Here is a 19,552-nt window from a genome sequence, read left to right on the forward strand (position 1 = left end):
GTCTTTACTTTTGCTTTTGATTTTACTTTATTTTTGATATTCACTCCTGGAGATTTTCTTTCTTTTCAGAAAAGAAATCATTTCACCTTGATGTCTGTTAATCAGCTTGTCATGGGTGATGTTGTTAGCCTTTCCCAACACAGCTTCAAAACTCGAATCATGTGCAGTCCAACACTGTGAATAAAATCCTAATAAACACATGTAGTCAAATTTAATACCTCCTTACAGGGTCCAGCGTGCCGTTATACTTATTTAATGTTGGAAAGCATTATACAGTGGAAGTGTGTGAAAGCGCACATGTGATACAGCAGGGAAGAAATATAAGATTCTCTTTTGATAATGTAAAAGCCAGATTGCTCTAAAAACAAACCCCGTTGTTAGAGTCGAGTGCTATATTCCTCCGAATGTGATGCATCACTCAGAAGCTGACATAATATCTGGTGGCTCAGTAACATCTGTGGGGGTAGAGACTTGGTGCCGGTCCAAAGCCCCATCCCAGGATTGGGAGCCACTCCAAGGCAGTAGGTGAGAAGAGCAAGGTCGTCCATGGACAACTGCCTGAGCCAGGCCCCGCTACCTGGCCCTTCCGTTGCCCGTCGGCCAGAAAGTAGAAAATAAAGTGCAAATAAGCGTAAGCCTGCTGCCCTGGTAGTCTCTTATTGAATGACTTGGCTTTCCTAAAAGCTACTAAATGCAGGATGTAGGCTTCAGCATACTTGGAAACTAGGCTGACGGGGTGGAGGGAAATGGTGAAAGATGAAATCAAACGGAAGCCAGATGGAGTTTTTAGTGTAGGATATTTTCAATTTGTTCCAAGGGATGATAATGCTGAGACTGAACTAAAAGAAACAGCTTCATCTCTGGCACATGGAATATCTGGTCTGATTGTTCTGGCGATGTGAAAAATAATCATCAATGTTATTTTATTTTTTTATTCAGATGGTGCTATTTTTGCACAGAATTTGGTCAACTAGAAATTTAACTGGGGGGGGGGGGTAAAAAAAAAAAAAAAGTAATTGCGGACAGAGCCCCACAACATATAGACCGCATTTAAAAAATATATTTTCACTCTGGCTGATTTCGTGAAAATATCACATGGACATCTTCATATACGGTCCATGACCTTCAACACCATATCCCACGCTAATCGAACGGAACTCCTTATATCATGAAAACCTATCTTTCACCGATCAAAATTTCAAAAAGCGGGGCGCAAATCCCCCATTTAAATCCACACATACTCCTTTGCTCCTTCTCACCTCCTCCCATCACTCTGCATTGTGGGCAAAGATTGCTATCAGGACCAGATATGAGCAAAACTATCACACCTGCAACATCAGAGAACCTGCCCCGAATGCATCTGATTTTATTGCAGAAAAGGTCAGCATTTCAAGAGGGGGGGGGAATCACTCTATCGCCAGGGGTGTGTGGGGGTCTCCTTGGGAAAGAAAAGGGGGGGGGGAGAAAGGAGAAGGTCTTGTCCAGGTATGGAAAATGACAACATGACTAGATCGAACAGGGCTATTAACGGCAAGCGATAGTGACCGGACGGCCCGCAACAGATATCTGCCGCATCTCCCGTGACGTGTAGCCGCACTCGGCCGAACCACTATATGTTCGTCGAGGGCAAACTGGTGAAGTTGGTCACCAATCATCCCCGGCTCCTGGTCGCCCTGTTGGAGCTCTAATCCAATGTGATAAGCCAGTGCATGAGCAGTAAAGTCTCCAATGTGGAAGCACCATTGCCTCCTCAACCATACAGAGCCGAGACCTCCCTCTGACTGGATGCGGGCGACCGCGTGGATCCCGAACATCACAAGCGCCACCCCGGTTCTTTTAAACAGACTTGGGTTTGGCAATGACAGATATGGCTCTGGATGGGCAGAAGAAAATGTGCTGTCTTGATGTTTCCAACCTACAAGGGATAAGCCAGAAAGGAAATATGGCTGGATAGGCAATGAGATTGAGATATGGGGTCTCCATTTGACCCGTGGCTTCAAAGAGATGCTGTTTTGGTTGACTGAGGCCTAAGAAGAGGCTTAAAAAGTAAATGATTGAATACAAAGATGACCTATGATATTAGCAGGGTCCAGAAAATAGTCCCGACCGTGTCCACCCACTTCCCCGTTTCTTACATTGGTCTACAACGCAGAGAAGGATGATTGACGTCAACTTGCCGTCCGGAAACATTGTGGGAAATAGAATCAAATGCACGGTGTGTATGTTGCTAACGTGATCTCCTCTGCTTTGCTAGGAAGATACCCATGACATCTATAATGTGTCTAGTCGTCCCACAGGACGCTTAGCTCAGGATCATCCAAATCACAAGACTAATTGTATAATTAGACCAGCCCCGTTGGGGACGGCACCTTTTGGCCCTGTGTAGACATTTTCCATGGTAAATGACATTATAACTCAGCCACTATAAAAGCTTATCCATCAAAGTGCCACTAAACCTTGAGCTTGACAGTTCACTATAAGCGTTATGTGACAATGATAAAAGTGTCTGCCGCAACCTATACAACACAATCTACCGACTGTTAAGGCCTATTACTGTATATAAGTGTATATAAGTGTATCTTATTATTTTACGGAACATAAATGGCCTTCCTCAGGGTTAAGCCCATTATTCTCTCATACAGTGGGAGGCTTTCAGAGCGGATTGTATTTTTTTCCTTCATGGTTTTTTTATTTTTTTGAATCCATCTGAAGTCATTCGGTCCTTAGGAAAAGAAATGCAAGATCCCCCTCCAATCTATACATACGGGGAGTCCCAATTTCCTTACAGCCCAATTTGGATTTCCAGCATGGCCGCGCCCATTATTATCCCTGTCTAAAGTTGTGCAGTTGTGCAGAGATGGACCGCCGGTGATGGGGCTTTGCTCGGCACTGCTCAGGGGAAGAGGAGAGGTGGTGTTTCAAATATGACCCGCCGTGGCGAGGTTAGGACACCTCTCCATCCAGGAGGGCCCCATAGGTGCCCTCATTACGCGGGGCCCCCGTAGCAGCGAGGTGGAGATGATGCGCGGCTCCTTCGGCTGAAAGTCTACCTTTCCCACCTGGACCCTGTCTGTCTGTCACAGCTCCTATAGAGAGGACCGCCGATGGGAATTATAATAAGCATATTAATAATAACCCTCGGGATGCGGGAAAGCGGCGAGGTTCGCGGTAATGGCGCATTACCAGAGCCTCCGAGGCGCAGCGTCAATCCGGGAGACACCGAGTCATCGCTTCAAAAAGTAACTGGAGTTTGCCACATCTCCCTACTACTACTAATAATAATCATCATAATAATCATAATGATAAAAAGCCGGATCATCGAATATCTGCTATCCATGAGGCGCGGCGTTTGCGCCAGAAGCCGTTTCTGCGGATGCGCCCGCAAATTGAAAGTTTTTCTCCAAACTTGCCGGGCGCACACTGTGACCGAGATCCAAAGGGCAAGTGGCGCTTCATTAACCGTGTTCCATTTACTCCCAGCCCCTGACACCCCCTTCCCCCCCCTCCATCCCCTCCCGAGTCGTAGAGAGAGAGAGAGAGAGAGAGAGAGAGAGGGAGCGGATTAATGTCAATTACCTGTCATTTTGCAACACCTACGATTTGTTATGTCATCTCGGGTTTTCCACAAGCGCGCAACCTTCTTCTTCCTCTCGGGTTCCAGAATCATTTTTTTTTCTTCCCCATAAAAATAACGCTTCTTTTTGCTTTTGTAACTTCTTGTGATAGAATTTTGATTGGAAAAAAACAACAAGACATACTCATATAGATGGTAATTCTGCTGGTCAGATTTCTCACCAGGCCCGGGCCTAATCTGCTTAAACGCTTTAGACAAATGACTAATTAGGCACACTTAACACGGACAAAATTTGTGTACAATTGTTTCCTAAATCCCAATTACTAGGATGCTCGGATTACAGCGAGTTTGAACCGTTTAACAAGATAATGAATACAGAATTATGAGCTTCACCAAATTCTTCCCTGAAACAATTTATGGACTGAGAAAAACGAAGAAGAAGTGGCGTAAAGAAAGAAAAAAAAAGGCCACACAAAGAAAAACACCATCCGGTTGGAGGAGCGATGAGGGGTTTCTTTCACTCCTCAATCAGTCCTCGTCGTGTCCGGGATTAGGAGTAGGGCTCTTGACTCCCTCTTTCACACAAAACTAAGAGCGCTTGTCAGCGACTCGAAGGAAGAAAGAGGAGAATAATAGGTGAGTCCGGGGTTATCGTCTGTAATTGGATTAGGTGGTGTCATGTTGGAGCACGACAAGGCACAACCCGGACGGAGCCAATTCTCTTATCATAAAAATAAAACACCGTAACAATATTATTCTTCGTCTCTCGCACTGCTAATTTTCTTTTTACTCTTTTCCTCATTTACCGTGAAAACTTTGTGTCGCAAATAAACCCGGGGAGGGGGGGGGAGGGGGAGATGGAGGGGGGGTTGCTGGTTCTAAGCGCGCTCCTCTGGGGTGGCGGGGACGGGCAGGTGCGCGGCCTCCACCTGCTCGATGTGTGTGTGTGGGTGTGTGTGTGTGTGTGTGGGTGGGGGGGTGCTTGTGATTTGAGAGGAAAAACTAAAAATGTAAACACAATGATGGGGGAGGGGTTGATTCCCGTGCGTCCAGTGAGTAGCGTCTCCTTGCATTTCTTCAATTTTTGTAATCAGAGGAGCGAATTATTATTGTTTTATTTACTATTATCATTATAATTGTATTTCCTATTATAATTATTATTCATTATAATTTTATGTACCATTATTATTATTATTATACTGTTCTTCGACGTGAAAAACACAGAAGAAAAAGCTAGAAAAGTCACAGTCTCCAACATAATTTTATTTCCCACAAGGGGAAACAAGAGGAAAAAGCACGGAGCGTTATTTCATCTGCCGTGGGATCAGGGTTGGACTGAGAGGGGCAGGTGAGAAACCCCCGCCAATAATAAAACCAATAATAACAGCCGTTTTTTTTTTTTTTTTCCATTTTCTAGGACGATTGAGGACCAAAAAAAAGCTGGAGAGAAGAATTACGCAAGGGGGTGACTAAAGTAAAATGAATAAATTAAAATGAAACATTAATTCCACAAAAACTATCCTTTGACTCAATACATAAACACATCCCAGTGATAGACGACCTGTTATACACTAACCTTAACGTGTAACAGGCCGAGGAAATCCAGAAAAGAAAAAGAAAAATCAAAACTATTGGAATAAAAGCAGGCCGAAGTGGCAGTGAGAACTTGAAGGAGTCTGATCTGCGGACAGATGGACACTTGGGGTAAAAGGGGTGGAGAAGCGGTGGATGGAGAGAGGGAAGGAAGGAAGGAAGGGAGGAAGGAAGGAAGGAAGGAAGGAAGGAAGGAGGGGGCCAGGAACGGAAAAGTTGCAGAGACTTTTTGTAGCTCTGTAACGAGACTCATTACCATGCCACCCCTCTTCCTCCTCCTCCTTCTCCTCCTCCTCGAAGCCTCCCTCGGCCGTGGCAAAAGCAGACAAAGCGGGTGGGTTTTAGTGGGTCTCCTTCTCCGGGGCCGGACAGCACTTTGATCTAGACCCGTTAAGGGGAAGGATGTCTGGGTTGGGTGTGGGAGGAAGAGGGGGGGGCTTGTGGAAGGTAGAATCCCCTCAAACACCCATTTTTAACTTATTCATACATAAATAGTGTTGCAGAAAAAAAAAATTAAAGACGATTCGATGGGATCTGCGTGGAGGGCGCTCTGGATTTCCACGCGTGACAGAAACACCAGGGGAAAACGCACCAAACCCAAATCCGATATTTTCTCACTCCCTCTTTTGCTGGAAACATCCGGACGAGCAAACTCACCGGAGGCCTCCGGAGGCCCGCACTCATGCTTGTCTGGGAGCCCCCCCACCACTCCCAACACACACACACACACACACACACACACACACACACACACACACACACACACACACACACACACACACACACACACACACACAACCCCCCCATATCCACTTCCATCACCTCCCTCTCTCTCTTTTTTAAACCTAGAGCAGGTGGAAGCCACATCTGCCCGCCGCTGGGAATGAAATTATCTGTCTATCTAACAACAAGAAGATAAACAACAACATCCGAGACATGCACGTTTGGCCGGAAATAAATGGATAAATAAAATCAAAAGTAGGCCTTTTGTGAGTTCTATACGAGAACCTCGATCCCGCTTTTTGCAACGGTCGCTGCAGACGCCGAGGGGGAAAAATAGTGTGTGTGTGTCTGTATATATGTGTGTGTGTGTGTGTGTGTGTGTGTGTGTGTGGGAGAGCGAGATATGAAGTTAGTGATGGTCCCCATGTGTCGGATCATTCATGCAGCAGAGACACAGACAAGTTTTGCATCATGGAAATATAGAAGGTGGTGAAGAAAAAAAAAGGAGGAGGAGGAAAACGGCTGGTGCTTTCAGTTGTTTTTGTCATTTAAAACACGAAATATAGAATCCATATATAAAATAAGTGAATAAAAAATGAAACACGAAAACGATTACAAATCAGAGAGCAAGGAGTTTCCTTCAACAATAGCAGAGGCCTGTTCAAATCCTGCTCTGGCCTTCAGGGGAGGTCCTACAGTAAAGAACATAAAAAACAAAAACAAAAAACAAAATCCGCCTCTGCAACCTTTCAAATACACACAAATTCACAAATATTTAATACTAAAATTACATTTCGAGGAAAAGCAATTGATACAAATGGAGCTGAATTATTTTGCAAAACGAAGACAGGATTCTTACCTTAGAAGAAAAAGGGGGGGACAAAAAAAACAAAGTTTCGTTTTAACGGAACCTATTTTTCAAATTCAAAGCATGACCGATAAGGAGATGAATTGCTGTCTGCCTCGGGGCTGAAAAAAATTAAAAATGTCCCATCCTTTACGTATATTGAAAATATCAAAATGCGTTTAAATGGTCAAATAGTCCCAAGGATGACTGTCACTATTCCCGGCTCTTTACAAACGCGTTCTTATCGATAGAAAACTTTAAGCACGGTTTTATAATGACTGTCATAATCTTTTGCTGCAATTAGTTTGTCATATATTGTCATTAGAAGTCTATTAAAACATCAAGTCATTATTTGGGAATCCCCGGGCGGGGAATTAGAATAAAACTAATGTTTGCCACACGGGTCCCATTTAGATTAATGGAAAAATATGTAAAACGTTTCTTTTTAATTTTCCTCGGACGGTGTTTTGCATACATGCATTTTCCCCCCGCCTGCTCTGTCCCTCACCATTTATGAAAGCAATCTCGACCGGCACATTACCGTCCCCAGAAATCCCGCTCGCAGCCTAATTGATTCCCGTCACAATTTTTGTGAGGTTATAATCGTGTTAATTGTAATTTACTCTCTCAGGGAATAACTGAGACGTGTATTTAAATAAAACAGTCGAGCGTACTGAGGAGATTATATTAGTTCCACGCATAATAGAAATGTCATGTAGAATTACACAGCAGAGAGATGGGGGAGAGAGAGAGAGAGAGAGAGAGAGAGAGATAGAAAAAAGAAGGGGTGGGGGTGGAGAAAGAGAGAGAGAGAGAGAGAAAAGAGAGAGAGGTCAGAGAAATCTTAAGTCCTAAATCAAAACTCATCGAGAGATCTGAAGGATGGGCCTCTAGAAAATACCCTAAAGAAGGGTTGTCTTTCTGGTTTATTGTTTGTGGAAATGGAGAGGCGCATATGAGATGGATTGTATAAAGAGGTGGTGTGTACACACACACACACACACACACAAATATATATTCCAAGATGTGAAAAAAACAAGAGGATGTTTTGATTTGTTCAAACAAAAAAAAAAAAAAAAGGAACTGGCCAAATAATTTCCTGATCTGAGGACGCTTGCCCTTTTTTGTGCTTTCTCACTGCGTGATGTCCTGCGCCGCTTCCTCTGCTCTCAGATGGTCCTTCCTGTCCGCAGGGGACACCTGTTGGTGCACAAGAGCTCCTGAAATCCAAGCCGCCATCCCACTCACCCCCCAACGAATGCAAAGACTGCGTTTGTGACTTACTAAAATGTGCACAATAAACTAAAAAATACAACTCTCGCTGATTTGAGAATATACATGAATGAAATCCGAGTTGATTTGCACCCGCATTCAATTCAGATGTAAAAAGGTTAAGCGATGAACATATGAAGCATTAAAATGTCACAGTAAAGCCTGACATTTCAAGAGTCCGATTTGAAGCCAAGAAAAAACACACCGTTTTTTTTTTTTTGTAACATATTTAAAATGACATAGCTTATGTCCAAATATAGCTTTCCCATCATCTATTTTGTTGACCCGCATGGCTCCGGAAAGTGTCTCTATTCAAATAATGTTTGTGGATGTATTTAATCAAAGTCATACATAATAGCAGTTTTGTCCACCGACCTCAATAGCAGTTTGAGTGAAAACAAACAAACAAGCCGAATGTGAATAGAGTGGAAGGGGGGAGGGGTGGGGGTGGTGGACCAGGAAAGAGAGAAATATGTGGCCAAATGCCAAACAGACAGCTTACTGTTAGGGTCTTTGGCGGGACGCAGGAGTGGTTTCGATCTTTTTGTCTGAGCTGGCCTGGCACAGACCACCGTCCTGCTGCAGACACAATAGATCATACAGTACAAGAAAGAGGGAGAGATGAGTGGATGAGGTGGGGTAGGGGAGGTATGGTGCCTTTCATTTCCATGGTCACCAATGGCACTATTAACCATTCAACACCCCCCCAATTATCCTCCCATCCGCGGTTAGAGAGACAAAGCCTTGGTCCTGGTCTGCTGGAGCAACATGACCACTAGTCTGTCTCGCTCCGACACGACGCTGCCTCTGGAAGTTAGACGTTGATTTGTGACAGAAAACTATTTCTATCAACTTCACATTTGAGTTTACTGGTAGCTGTAATGACTGTCACGGAGACGATAAAATCGGAGAGTAATCATGTCGCTCGGGGCTGAAAAATGTTAAACGAAAGACTGGATGGCATGAATGATTTATTTTTTGGCCTTTTGTGATTTTACAGTTGAGTAACAGCACAGCTCTTCTCCATCCAGACACGTCTAAACTCAACGCACAGCTCGGGAGAAACTAAAGCAAGAACGTGCACGCTTCTGTGTTTGCAAGTCAGATCCGCTTCTGGGGCTCAGACCCAAGCGGGGCCCTGTGAATAGATCTGCAACAGTGGCTTATTGTGTTTGTTTACCCTCTTGCCATCTGCCTGGACCACAGAGATGGGAGGTCATTCATCATGACCTGGGAAAGCTGGGAGGCACACGGGGAAGAGCATGATGGTGCGTATTCTGCAGAGCGTGCCAAGAAAACACGGTAATAATTGCAGAAAGATATCTGCTCTTGTGACACATGGACCGGTGCTTCATTAATCACCTGCACTTTAATCAACATGATAGTTCATTATTTCTATGCCTGACTGTCACTGTCCTCTGGCAGTTGGACGACTTGAAGAGGTTCTGATGAGCTACTTCTGCGATGAGACGTTCAGCGCCACCGCGCCTTTTTCTCAGGCTTATCCTTGCAGGATCTTGGCTTGATGTTATTCCCCCGTCACCGCGGTGGAGAGTGTGAGGATGTTCTGCGCCTGCTTCAGGGAGGGCATGTCAATCATGCTGCCACGGAACGTGAACGCACCCTGAACAGGGTCCCCAACAGACAGGAGAGAAAAAAAAAGGTCACTGTAACTAAAATTGCACTAAGACAATGCACGCTTCAGCACCCACTGTAAATAAAACACTCACTGTTGCAAAAATGAAGTGAACTTGGAGGCTGGATTAAATTGTAAACATTTTTTTAAATGTCTTTTTGTTACAAAACTCATTTGTCAGGTATATTAGTTTGCTGTGAACATCAGAGGACTACTTGATATTATATTAACTAAAATCTCCAAGAAAATGCCATTGAAGTTATAGGTGAGAATTTCATGAAGCAGCAAGTCGTGTTCTAAGATAAGGGGACTGAATCTGATCCCTGTTCAACCCCTCACACACACACACACACACACACACACACACTCACTCACTCACTCACTCACTCACTCACTCACTCACTCACTCACTCACTCACTCACTCACTCACTCACTCACTCACTCACTCACTCACTCACTCACTCACTCTCACACACACACACACACACACACACACACACACACACACACACACACACACATACAAGGATGGGAAGGATATGAATCCCTCGGGCGATGCTTAGTAGGAGCAGCCCTGGCAGGCAGCAAGTTGTGGCCAGATTGTGTATTACCTCAGCAGATAGCCCACAGAGCTCAACACACAGGATCCAACCATGCACTAAATTAGGAACAATAATATTGTACACTTAATTGGCCCAACTCCCCCTGTCTCCTATGCTGTCTCTGAGAGTCACCCAGGGGTGTACAGTATGTATTATGTGGCATGACAGAAGTGTGTGGGAGGACACATAAAGAATCATTGCGAGTATCTGAGGTCTGAAAGACCCCTCTTATTTCCACACAATCAGTAGAGATGTTACATCACACACTTGAATCAACTCAGGTATATCCAAGGTTTTGAGGTTAAATTAGAAATCGGATATGGTTATAGAATAGGAGGGAACATCATTTTTGGATATCAGATCAATTTTGCAAATAAAATTAATTTTAGTACTTCGTTATGAAACTTGTCAAGAATGTTGAAATGTAATAGATTCTGTTACCTTTCCCTCCTTCTGATGTTGGTCAAACGCAGCCACAAGCTCTTTGGCCCACTGGACCTTTTCCTGACTAGGTGAGAACTCTTCCTGCACAGCCTGGACCTGGCCTGGGTGGATCACCTGCTTACCTACACACACACACACACACACACACACACACACACACACACACACACACACACACACACACACACACACACACACACACACAGCAGGTACTTAGTAACTTTACAAGTTTAGATAAAATACTACCATTCTTTGAATAACACTGATTTTATTCAACCCAGGTGAAGAGCTGTAAATACAGGTATTTCTTGATTTACATGACAAAAATATATTTTTGTAATGAATGTGTATATCTAACCAGCTTTATATTACATACAAAATTAAACCCAGGAGAGATTTGATTTTCAGCTGACACAAATAACCGTAATGCACATAATGATTGAGCATTATTAAAACAAGATTTAAATGTTGCTGTTGACATGAATGGGACACATTGTGTAATAGTAAAAAGACCTTCTGTTTTAATACCTACACACACACACACACACACACACACACACACACACACACACACACACACACACAAATATCTTACATATATACATATGTATATGGGTATGTGTCTGTATGGGGGTGTGCATATGTATATGTATAGTTATACACATGCGTATATTAAAACAAATTGCACAATATGTCATAAACAAAATTGCTTATGTTAGAATTATTCCTAATGTATGACACCAGTATCAAATGACATATTGACATATTACTGCAATAGTCAGCCTCTTCATTTCCCAGGCAATTAGTAATATGAGGAATAACTAAATCCATTTCTAAAAAAAATACCATTGATAACAAAAAAGCAACAAGTACCCTGTCATTGTCAGATCACAGATTTCATCAAGTAGGCATGATTTGAGTTTTGTACAGTAGTACGATATCAAAAACATTAAATCTATGCTTTGATATTAATACTTTTGATTGGGAAAAGCAAAATGTCATAACTACTGCAAAAACTACCGCAACAGGATGTTGTTATAAAGCTCATAGTAACCAAACAAAGCAAAGACAAATGCCCTTTTTATCAACCTGTAGCTTTGATGGAATGACATGCTGCATAAGAATCTTGTAATATGAACAGTCGCAGTCACCAGCCATCTCCTTGTGTCCGAATTTGATCGATGATGTTTATATGGAACAATGTAAATATAAAAAAAACAAATGTCAATAAAATAGTATTACTTCCTGCTGGACACTTTTAAAAGTGAAAATGTTCATTTAAGTCACAGACATCAGTGATCAAACAGAACACATTCATATACATATAAAAAAATAATTTCAAATAATCTATTTTCTCATAATATTCATTTTAATGAATAATGCTATTTATATCAGTAACTACTGATATAAATTGACAATACCTACTAAAACCTATCAGCAACTATTTAATACATGGCTGATATTCCTATAAATGTGACTGAATTTCGAATAAAACAGGGATGATGTGCAATCAGTGAGTTTCTATAAATCTTCTTATTTTTTTCAATGTTTCAATGTCAGTAGCTGCATCTTCAGATAATTTCAGGAATTGCATATGCAGCTGAAACAGAATTTGAACATAGTGTTAGGACCTTCCACGACACAATCCTACCTCCCAACCCTCCAGCTCCCTCTCCCTCTCAGTTAAATATGGTCGAACACCAGACATAATCCCGTGTACATTTGCAGATCAAACTTGTCGTGATAAGTTAAGGTTATGAAACGTCTGGTGAGAGCGAGGGCTCAGCAGCAGCCAGCAGGAACTCAACACTTTAGGGCTTAGCTCTGTCACTGACAACAAATCCTTAAAGGTGGCTGAGCGGGAGGGCTGCACAAGCAAAAAATTTAGCCCAGGAGAGAAGAGAAGAGAGGGGAGGAGAAAACCCGCGCCGTTCATTCTGCTCTGCTCACCCCAGTTAACCCCGGAAAAATTGACATACTGCAAATGGCACTTAGTCAGAAAACGCAAACGCTTGGACGCTTAGGTCTACTTCAGGTTTTGGGTTATTCCCAATAATGACACCAATCATTTGAACAAAAAAGGACATATCAAAATAATAAATTGAATTTTTTTAACATTCCTCCTGTCTTTGCAATGTATTAAAGCCTTCGCATATTTATAAATCACAGTCCAGATTTTTTTTTTTTTCCGCCCACCATTGTGAGCCTATGCTTGAGGCACAATTGTTTGTGTGCGTATGTGTGTGTGTACGTGCGAGTGCGTGCGTGTTAAGAGCCAGGTATGTGCCTTCTTGGCAATGGTGTGTGTGCATTTCCATATTCTCTGAATGTTTCTCTGTGGCTGTTGGTGTTTTTGCCTTTGGTACGATAATTATTGGCATGTTTCCCCCTCATAACCATTACCTTTTATCACAAAGGGTACGATATCGAGAGGCTTGACTACAGCTCACGGGCGCCTCTTTTTCCGTGTGTGCACCCGTGCATTTATATGTGTAGAAAAACAGGGAAATCACTAAAGGAATAAACAGGGGGACTCAGGTGCCCTCAGTTACAACCTATTGGTTCTCCTAAAATGCATCATTCATGCCCACCAGCCAATCCCAGCCTGCCATGTGGTGCTGGGATCTCATTGGTGGATTGCTATTTAGCAAAGTGCTCTCAAGCGAATGATATGCAGGGTCAAGGGATTGGGACTGAGATGCGGTCCCTTAAAGCAGAGAATTTAGTGAAACTGTAATCCATTTCCCGAAAGCAAACATTTTCGAGGAAATATCAAGTCTGAGTAGCACCTGTGACGTCGTGCTTCAAAAGTAAAGACACCGCAATGTACATTTCATTCAAAGCTGTGTTTGGTTTTTGCCTTCACGTATAGCACTGGATGTTTGTAGTTCACCCTTGTTTTTTTTTTTTTTTTGTGTTCAGTGCTGCTTGCGGTCTGCTGTATGGGGCTTCGGTACTTCCAAGGTTAATTCCTGCACAGGTAGAGGATTTTGGCCACACTGTATCATTGCTTAAGCACAGTCAGGTCAGTAATAGCTTCTAACTAAGATTATACAGAGTGCCCGTGGCTTGTAATCCTCTAATCCAGTGCTTTGAATGGTTGTGTCCTATATCAAATCTGACAATTTATTTAATCAACCAGCTGCTTCAATCACCAGCGTTTACACAGGAGCAACTGTTTTCCAAAAGCGTGCCAAGTGAACTATTGTAAACAATTAAACAAAAGATTATATTTTGGTTTGCAGAACTCCTGAGCACATTCTATCACAGATCAGCCCATCATACTTCTGGGGGGAAACATCAACAAAAATATGCAATTTTCTCTGCAGAGAAACAAATAATATTTGCTTAATTCTGGCATCAACACACCCCAAAAAACTCTTGCACTTGAAAATAGAGGTGGCACATGAGGCCACTTGGAAAATGAGGGGGCTTATGAGACAGTGAGATGTTCTCCTCCGTGATGATTTGAACATATGTAAAGGAGGCACTGTGTCAAGGCTGGAGGAGATTCTGCTCGGGGTTCAAAATTTCCACCAAAAGTGCATTTTTTTTTTTTTTTGGTTCGACTTCCATCCACTGAGATTTGCTTACGTCTGTAAATATTCAGAGAACTCACATAGAAAAGCAAACCAATTTAAAGATATTGAAAATCTAAAAAAAAAAAAAACATTATGGAATATAGCAGACAATTTGATGTTTTTGTGGATACAGATAATTGGGGAAACAGTTAAGATTCAGTATTCATAGAGAGAAAATACAAGAACAAATGCATATGCTACCACACGGAAAGAATGACTGGAATATCCACTTTGGAACAGCCTGTTTTGCCTTCTGTGGTCTGTTACATGGAGTCTGCGGGGCAAACACACACACACACACACACACACACACACACACACACACACACACACACACACACACACAGACATACACACACACACACACACACACAGACATACACACACACACACACACACACACACACATATTCTGAAAGCGTTGCCTGGCTACAGACACACACCAAGTGTTTTTAAAGTAGACGCCACCACTTTTTGCTAATAACCCACTATAGCCACACTCATACGCATACCCATGTAAGAAGTCAAATGCACAAATGTGGAGAAATGTCAGAGCATTTAACAGCTGATTATAATTCACTAGGATGCGGGGTGCTACAAACTGCACACACACACACGAGAAGATGGTTGGTAATGAAAATATCCAAGCTTAATGGGCATATGTTCATATGAAAATGACCACAACAATACAGAAAAGGTGGGGTGTGGGATTGTCAAAATAATGCCTGTAGCATAAATCACCTGTCATTGCAGGGCAAAATGCGACAACTTGAGGAAATCAGAAAAGCAGGTAATTAACGTACATTTTGAGGACAGGTCCAAAAGCAAACTTCAGTAATGCAGATAGAAAAGAAGTTCACCTGTGAAGCCCATTAGAGCCCCCTCTCGGGCCTGCTGCCTTAGGCCCTCCACATCTTTGTAGTCAATGTGGACCAGATCGATAGCCTGCAGCCCAAAAGCTTTCGTAGTTACAACCACTTTCTGCCTGGCGTAGAGGAGCTCCTTAGCATCTTTGGTCCGTGTTGCACCTGGAACAGGAGCACAGCACAATGAGTGGGTACTATATCAAATTCTCTCCGGGAGCTGAGCAAATGTGCGAGTCAGCAAGAAAAGTAAAAAAATAGCTTTTTTGCCATTCACCTTCTCTTCCTTTACATCATAGAGAACCACAAAGCTCTTCACACTATGCGTATTTGTTTACTCAAAAATTCATCTGCCAGACGATGAGATCTAATCCAAGGTAATCTAGTTCAGGGATGTTTTGACTGTTGGTAGGATTTTCATTGGAAAAACAAGACATAAATCCATGATTAACATTTGACAATTAACAAAGCTGAATCTTATTTTTAACAAATGGAAAGTTCCAATTAGAGATCATACACTTATTATGCCTCATCATCAATTGTCATCCATTGGATAATTTGTCATATGCATCTCTATGCAGATGACATTGTCCTCTATCATGTTAAGAGCCGTGGTCGCCTGTCCTGTTTGGAACATTTGGGAGTCTTTCAAGCTCAAACAGGTTTTTCAAAACACTGAATTCAGAACTGAACCAAAGATTCAAAACTAATTTACAAAAAGACAATATTGTATGTGGAAACAAGATGACATCTTCCTCTCATTAAGACAGATAATCCATATACACCATTATGAAAACTGTTTTATGTCAAGAAAATTTGACTGAATATTTACCTCTATTCATATAAAGTTGTGGTCCTATTGATATATTGGTATTGTACCAATTTATAATTTCGCATCAAATTACAAACAATATATTTAATCTAAATTAATCATTAAATTATCCTTCTACTTAAATAAGACGTACATTATCATGGTCTTTCTAACATGCCAGCTTTTTCAAAATTTAGATGGCCAAAGGACCCACTAAGGCATCTCAAATTAAATTATTTTTGGTAAAATATCTTCAGAGTTCTTTTCAGAAATATGTCATTGATATTAAAGCGGATTGACTGCCCATCGACATTCCGAGCAGTCTCAGCCACTCATCTACAGGTAGAGTAATTGAAAAAAATAGCCTTAACTCTTTTTGGGCAAAAAAAAAAATGGCATTTGAAATCATGTGACGCATAGAGATAATTTCTCCATTTTTTTATATACACCTTGCAAGCTTTAATACCTAAAACCACAGCTTTTAGAAATGTTCAAGTTTCATTTTGCAAAATCGTCCTTGGTAGGATTCTTCAACAAACCAGAAATATTATTACTCATTTGACAACCTCAGTCTGTATCTTCATGTGACCACAATCAAAAGATAGATCTGTGTTTTATTGGTGGAAATATAGTTCATTGTTGAATTCTGCCAGTACTCCTGGGGATCTCACAAGATACTTGACTGAAGTGAATGGGGACCTACTGTACAAAAATGGTTTACATCCAAGTAAATATCATGATGAGTAAATGTTGTACAAGCCAAGGATGAAAAGTATGAAAAACCAAATTACTCATCAGACACATTGGGTTATAGAATTTTTATATATCATATTACATGATTTATTGCTGAAAAATACAAATACTTCATCAACACTGAGCCCCTTGTTGGTAACTTGTGTTGATTATTAGTTTTTGTATATCCTTTTTAAATGAGCGTATGGTGAGTTTGTTTGATCCATTTAAAGAGGCTCCTTTCGTAAAAGCAAATGACATAGTACAATTAAACAACAGTATTTTCAAATAAATAATTTAATCTAAAATATCCGGAAGCTTTAAGATACAGTTAGTTGATACAGAGTTTTCCCCTGAAATCTTGAGGAGTAAAAGTAAGTTGTTTTTGTTAATTGCAGTGACATTTCTTGATAAGACTGCACCAGTTTTTTCTGCTTCATCGTAGGTGGTGGATGATTATTGGGATTTTGTGATGAAATTTTGAGTAAACTGTAGATAAAAAAAATGAATACTTCTAAATAATGGCAAAAGACCATTGTAAAAAGTAGTAAATTATTTCAATTTTGAAATGCTAAAAAATATCACCTGCCCATGGTTGTCTGAAACATCTTAAAAACATGGAAAGGCAAATGGCTAGTGAGGCATTCAGTCACAGGCAAGGAGTTAAAGTCTTATATTTTAAAATGATTGAACTTGAGGTTTTTTGCCACAAATTCAAAGCGTGAATAGAAATTCTGTGGCTAATAAACAGTAAAAGAAGGAGAGGAGGGGGTGAAAGAGGTACCTATACTGGCACAGAAGTCATCGGAGCCAAACACTACACCATCGTGATGGAGGCCAGCCTCTGGAGCCAGGCGACGGATCTCCTCACACACCACCTGGGAGCGCACACACGCACACACGCACACACGCACACACACGCACACACACACACACACACACACACACACACACACACACACACACACACACACACACACACACACACACACACACACACACACACACACACACACACACACACACACACACAGCCCTGTGATTGACTGGCATACTGTCCAGGGTGTAGCCCACCTCTCGCCCGCCCGATGACAGCTGGGATAGGCTCCAGCATCCCCCGCGACCCTGAGTGCAGGATAAGCACTTACGTTTGTCACAGATTGCTTTTGATAAACTTGATCAAAACAAATGAAAAGAAAAGAAAAACAAAAAACAGAGAGATTAAAATATCTTGCCATTATATGAATCCAGCTCCAAAAGGCCAGAGACAAATAATGAATAAGAAAGTTTTCCTTTATTCTCTCTCTCAAGCCAAGGATGTGTCAAATGGTAAATTTCTGAAACAATTAAAAAAAAATAGGGAAAGAAAACAAGTTTCTTGCTTTTGTTGGCTTCAAAATGAAATCTGCCACGAGCTATTCCACAGAATTCTTTGGCTTGTAACCTGGGGTTTAGTCTGGGCAAAGATGGTGTTTTCAAAAAATGCACACAGAGGCACCCCCTGCCTTCAAATCACACATGCACATACTTGCGAACACAAACACCATCACAGAAGTCCAGAGTGGAATTAAAAGAAAAACAAAAAGGAGGATGGACAGCTTGCTTTTTGTGCCCAGTAATGCCCCAAACCATGCCTTTTTCCCCCACGTAGCCCAGGGTCGTGCCGTATTGTATCAGGGACCACTTTGATTCTCACCAAAAATATCATGACGTTTCCGCCATGATGATATTGAAACTGTTCTAATTAAAAAATGTCAGCATGTCCAGACAGAGAGGGACACATGCAGACTGAGAGAAACCGAACACAATGAGCACCAACTTCAGACGTTATCAGTTCATTAAATAGCTGTAACCGCTACCATTATTCAAAGAAAGCATGTTGCTTATAAACACAAAGGACATCTGTCTTAAAAAATAATAATGTTTTATGATGTGTCAAAGTTACAGTTAATGTCTGGTTGGGTTTAGGAACAAAGGGACACATAGCTAGGGTTAGGAAAACATGTTTGATTCACTAATTCCCAATTACATTTGTTTTCATGGCCACGTTACAGAGCTTAAGGGATGGTTGTGGCTTTTCAAAGCGCAGTTTTTGCCCGCTGTTGCACGTGAAAGTTGTGGTTTGTAATGGAAACCAAACTGTAGCTACACTGAGCCTTTTTGTTGAACCAATTGCGCACTGCATTGACTTTCTTGTCATATATGGACGTCAGCACATTTTCTCTCCTTCCGGTCATATTAGCTATGGCTTCTAGAGGTCGTCCAACACTTTATGTTAAATCTGCACCTTGTTGACAGCTGTTGACAGCCATTTAATGGGCTGGTAACATCCAGACATGCGGAAGAAAGGGCTCATTTTGAGAAACTGTCCGGAAGCTTTGAATCCCTTATTCTTTTGTCACATGGAGGGTTTTGCTCACTGATGAAGCCCTAAATATAAAGCGGACATTGAACAAACAGCAAAACGTCTTACATAGGCAGTTTTTTGGTGAGTTGTTTGTAATTTACCTTAAAATTAAGCAGGCCCACAGCGGTTTCCACAAAGGTGACCAGACGAACAGGCTCTGTCAGTGGCCGTCCTTTCAAGTTATGCTGAAACCTGTCAACAAACTACACACGCAAGAACAATCAAATGCGCAACTCATTAACCGATCAGTTTTTATGAAAATGAAAACAATACGACTCCATAGGATCGAGAGAAATGAATTTGGTCATTTCTGCAATTACTGTCATTGTATCCACTAGGCATATCAACTTTGTTGGAAGACGCGCTGGATACGTGTTCAGCTTTCCCTGTTTCATCCTAATGTTTAATAGATATTTAATTCTAGACTTTTCTGCTGTACTGCAGAATATGCAGCAAATTGCCACTG

General features: G+C 41.7%; 1 protein-coding gene across 1 annotated transcript in view; it reads right to left on the minus strand.

Moving 5' to 3' along the window:
• Positions 1 to 8,970: 8,970 nt before the first annotated feature.
• The window catches only part of clybl (citrate lyase beta like), a 68,129-nt gene continuing 57,547 nt past the window's right edge, over positions 8,971 to 19,552 (minus strand). Inside the window, exons 4-8 of the mRNA XM_086144952.1 lie at positions 19,188 to 19,289; positions 17,464 to 17,557; positions 15,134 to 15,301; positions 10,690 to 10,814; positions 8,971 to 9,633 (exon numbers count right to left, since the gene is read on the minus strand). Of these exons, the coding sequence (XP_086001078.1) occupies positions 9,538 to 9,633; positions 10,690 to 10,814; positions 15,134 to 15,301; positions 17,464 to 17,557; positions 19,188 to 19,289 (585 nt within the window). The 3' untranslated portion in view covers positions 8,971 to 9,537. The remainder of the gene's footprint in view (positions 9,634 to 10,689; positions 10,815 to 15,133; positions 15,302 to 17,463; positions 17,558 to 19,187; positions 19,290 to 19,552) is intronic.

Source organism: Fistularia commersonii, chromosome 4 (assembly GCF_037954325.1).
Source record: "Fistularia commersonii isolate RoL2024-O1a breed Wild chromosome 4, RoL_Fcom_v1.0, whole genome shotgun sequence".
In the NCBI taxonomy this organism is placed as follows: Eukaryota; Metazoa; Chordata; class Actinopteri; order Syngnathiformes; family Fistulariidae; genus Fistularia; species Fistularia commersonii.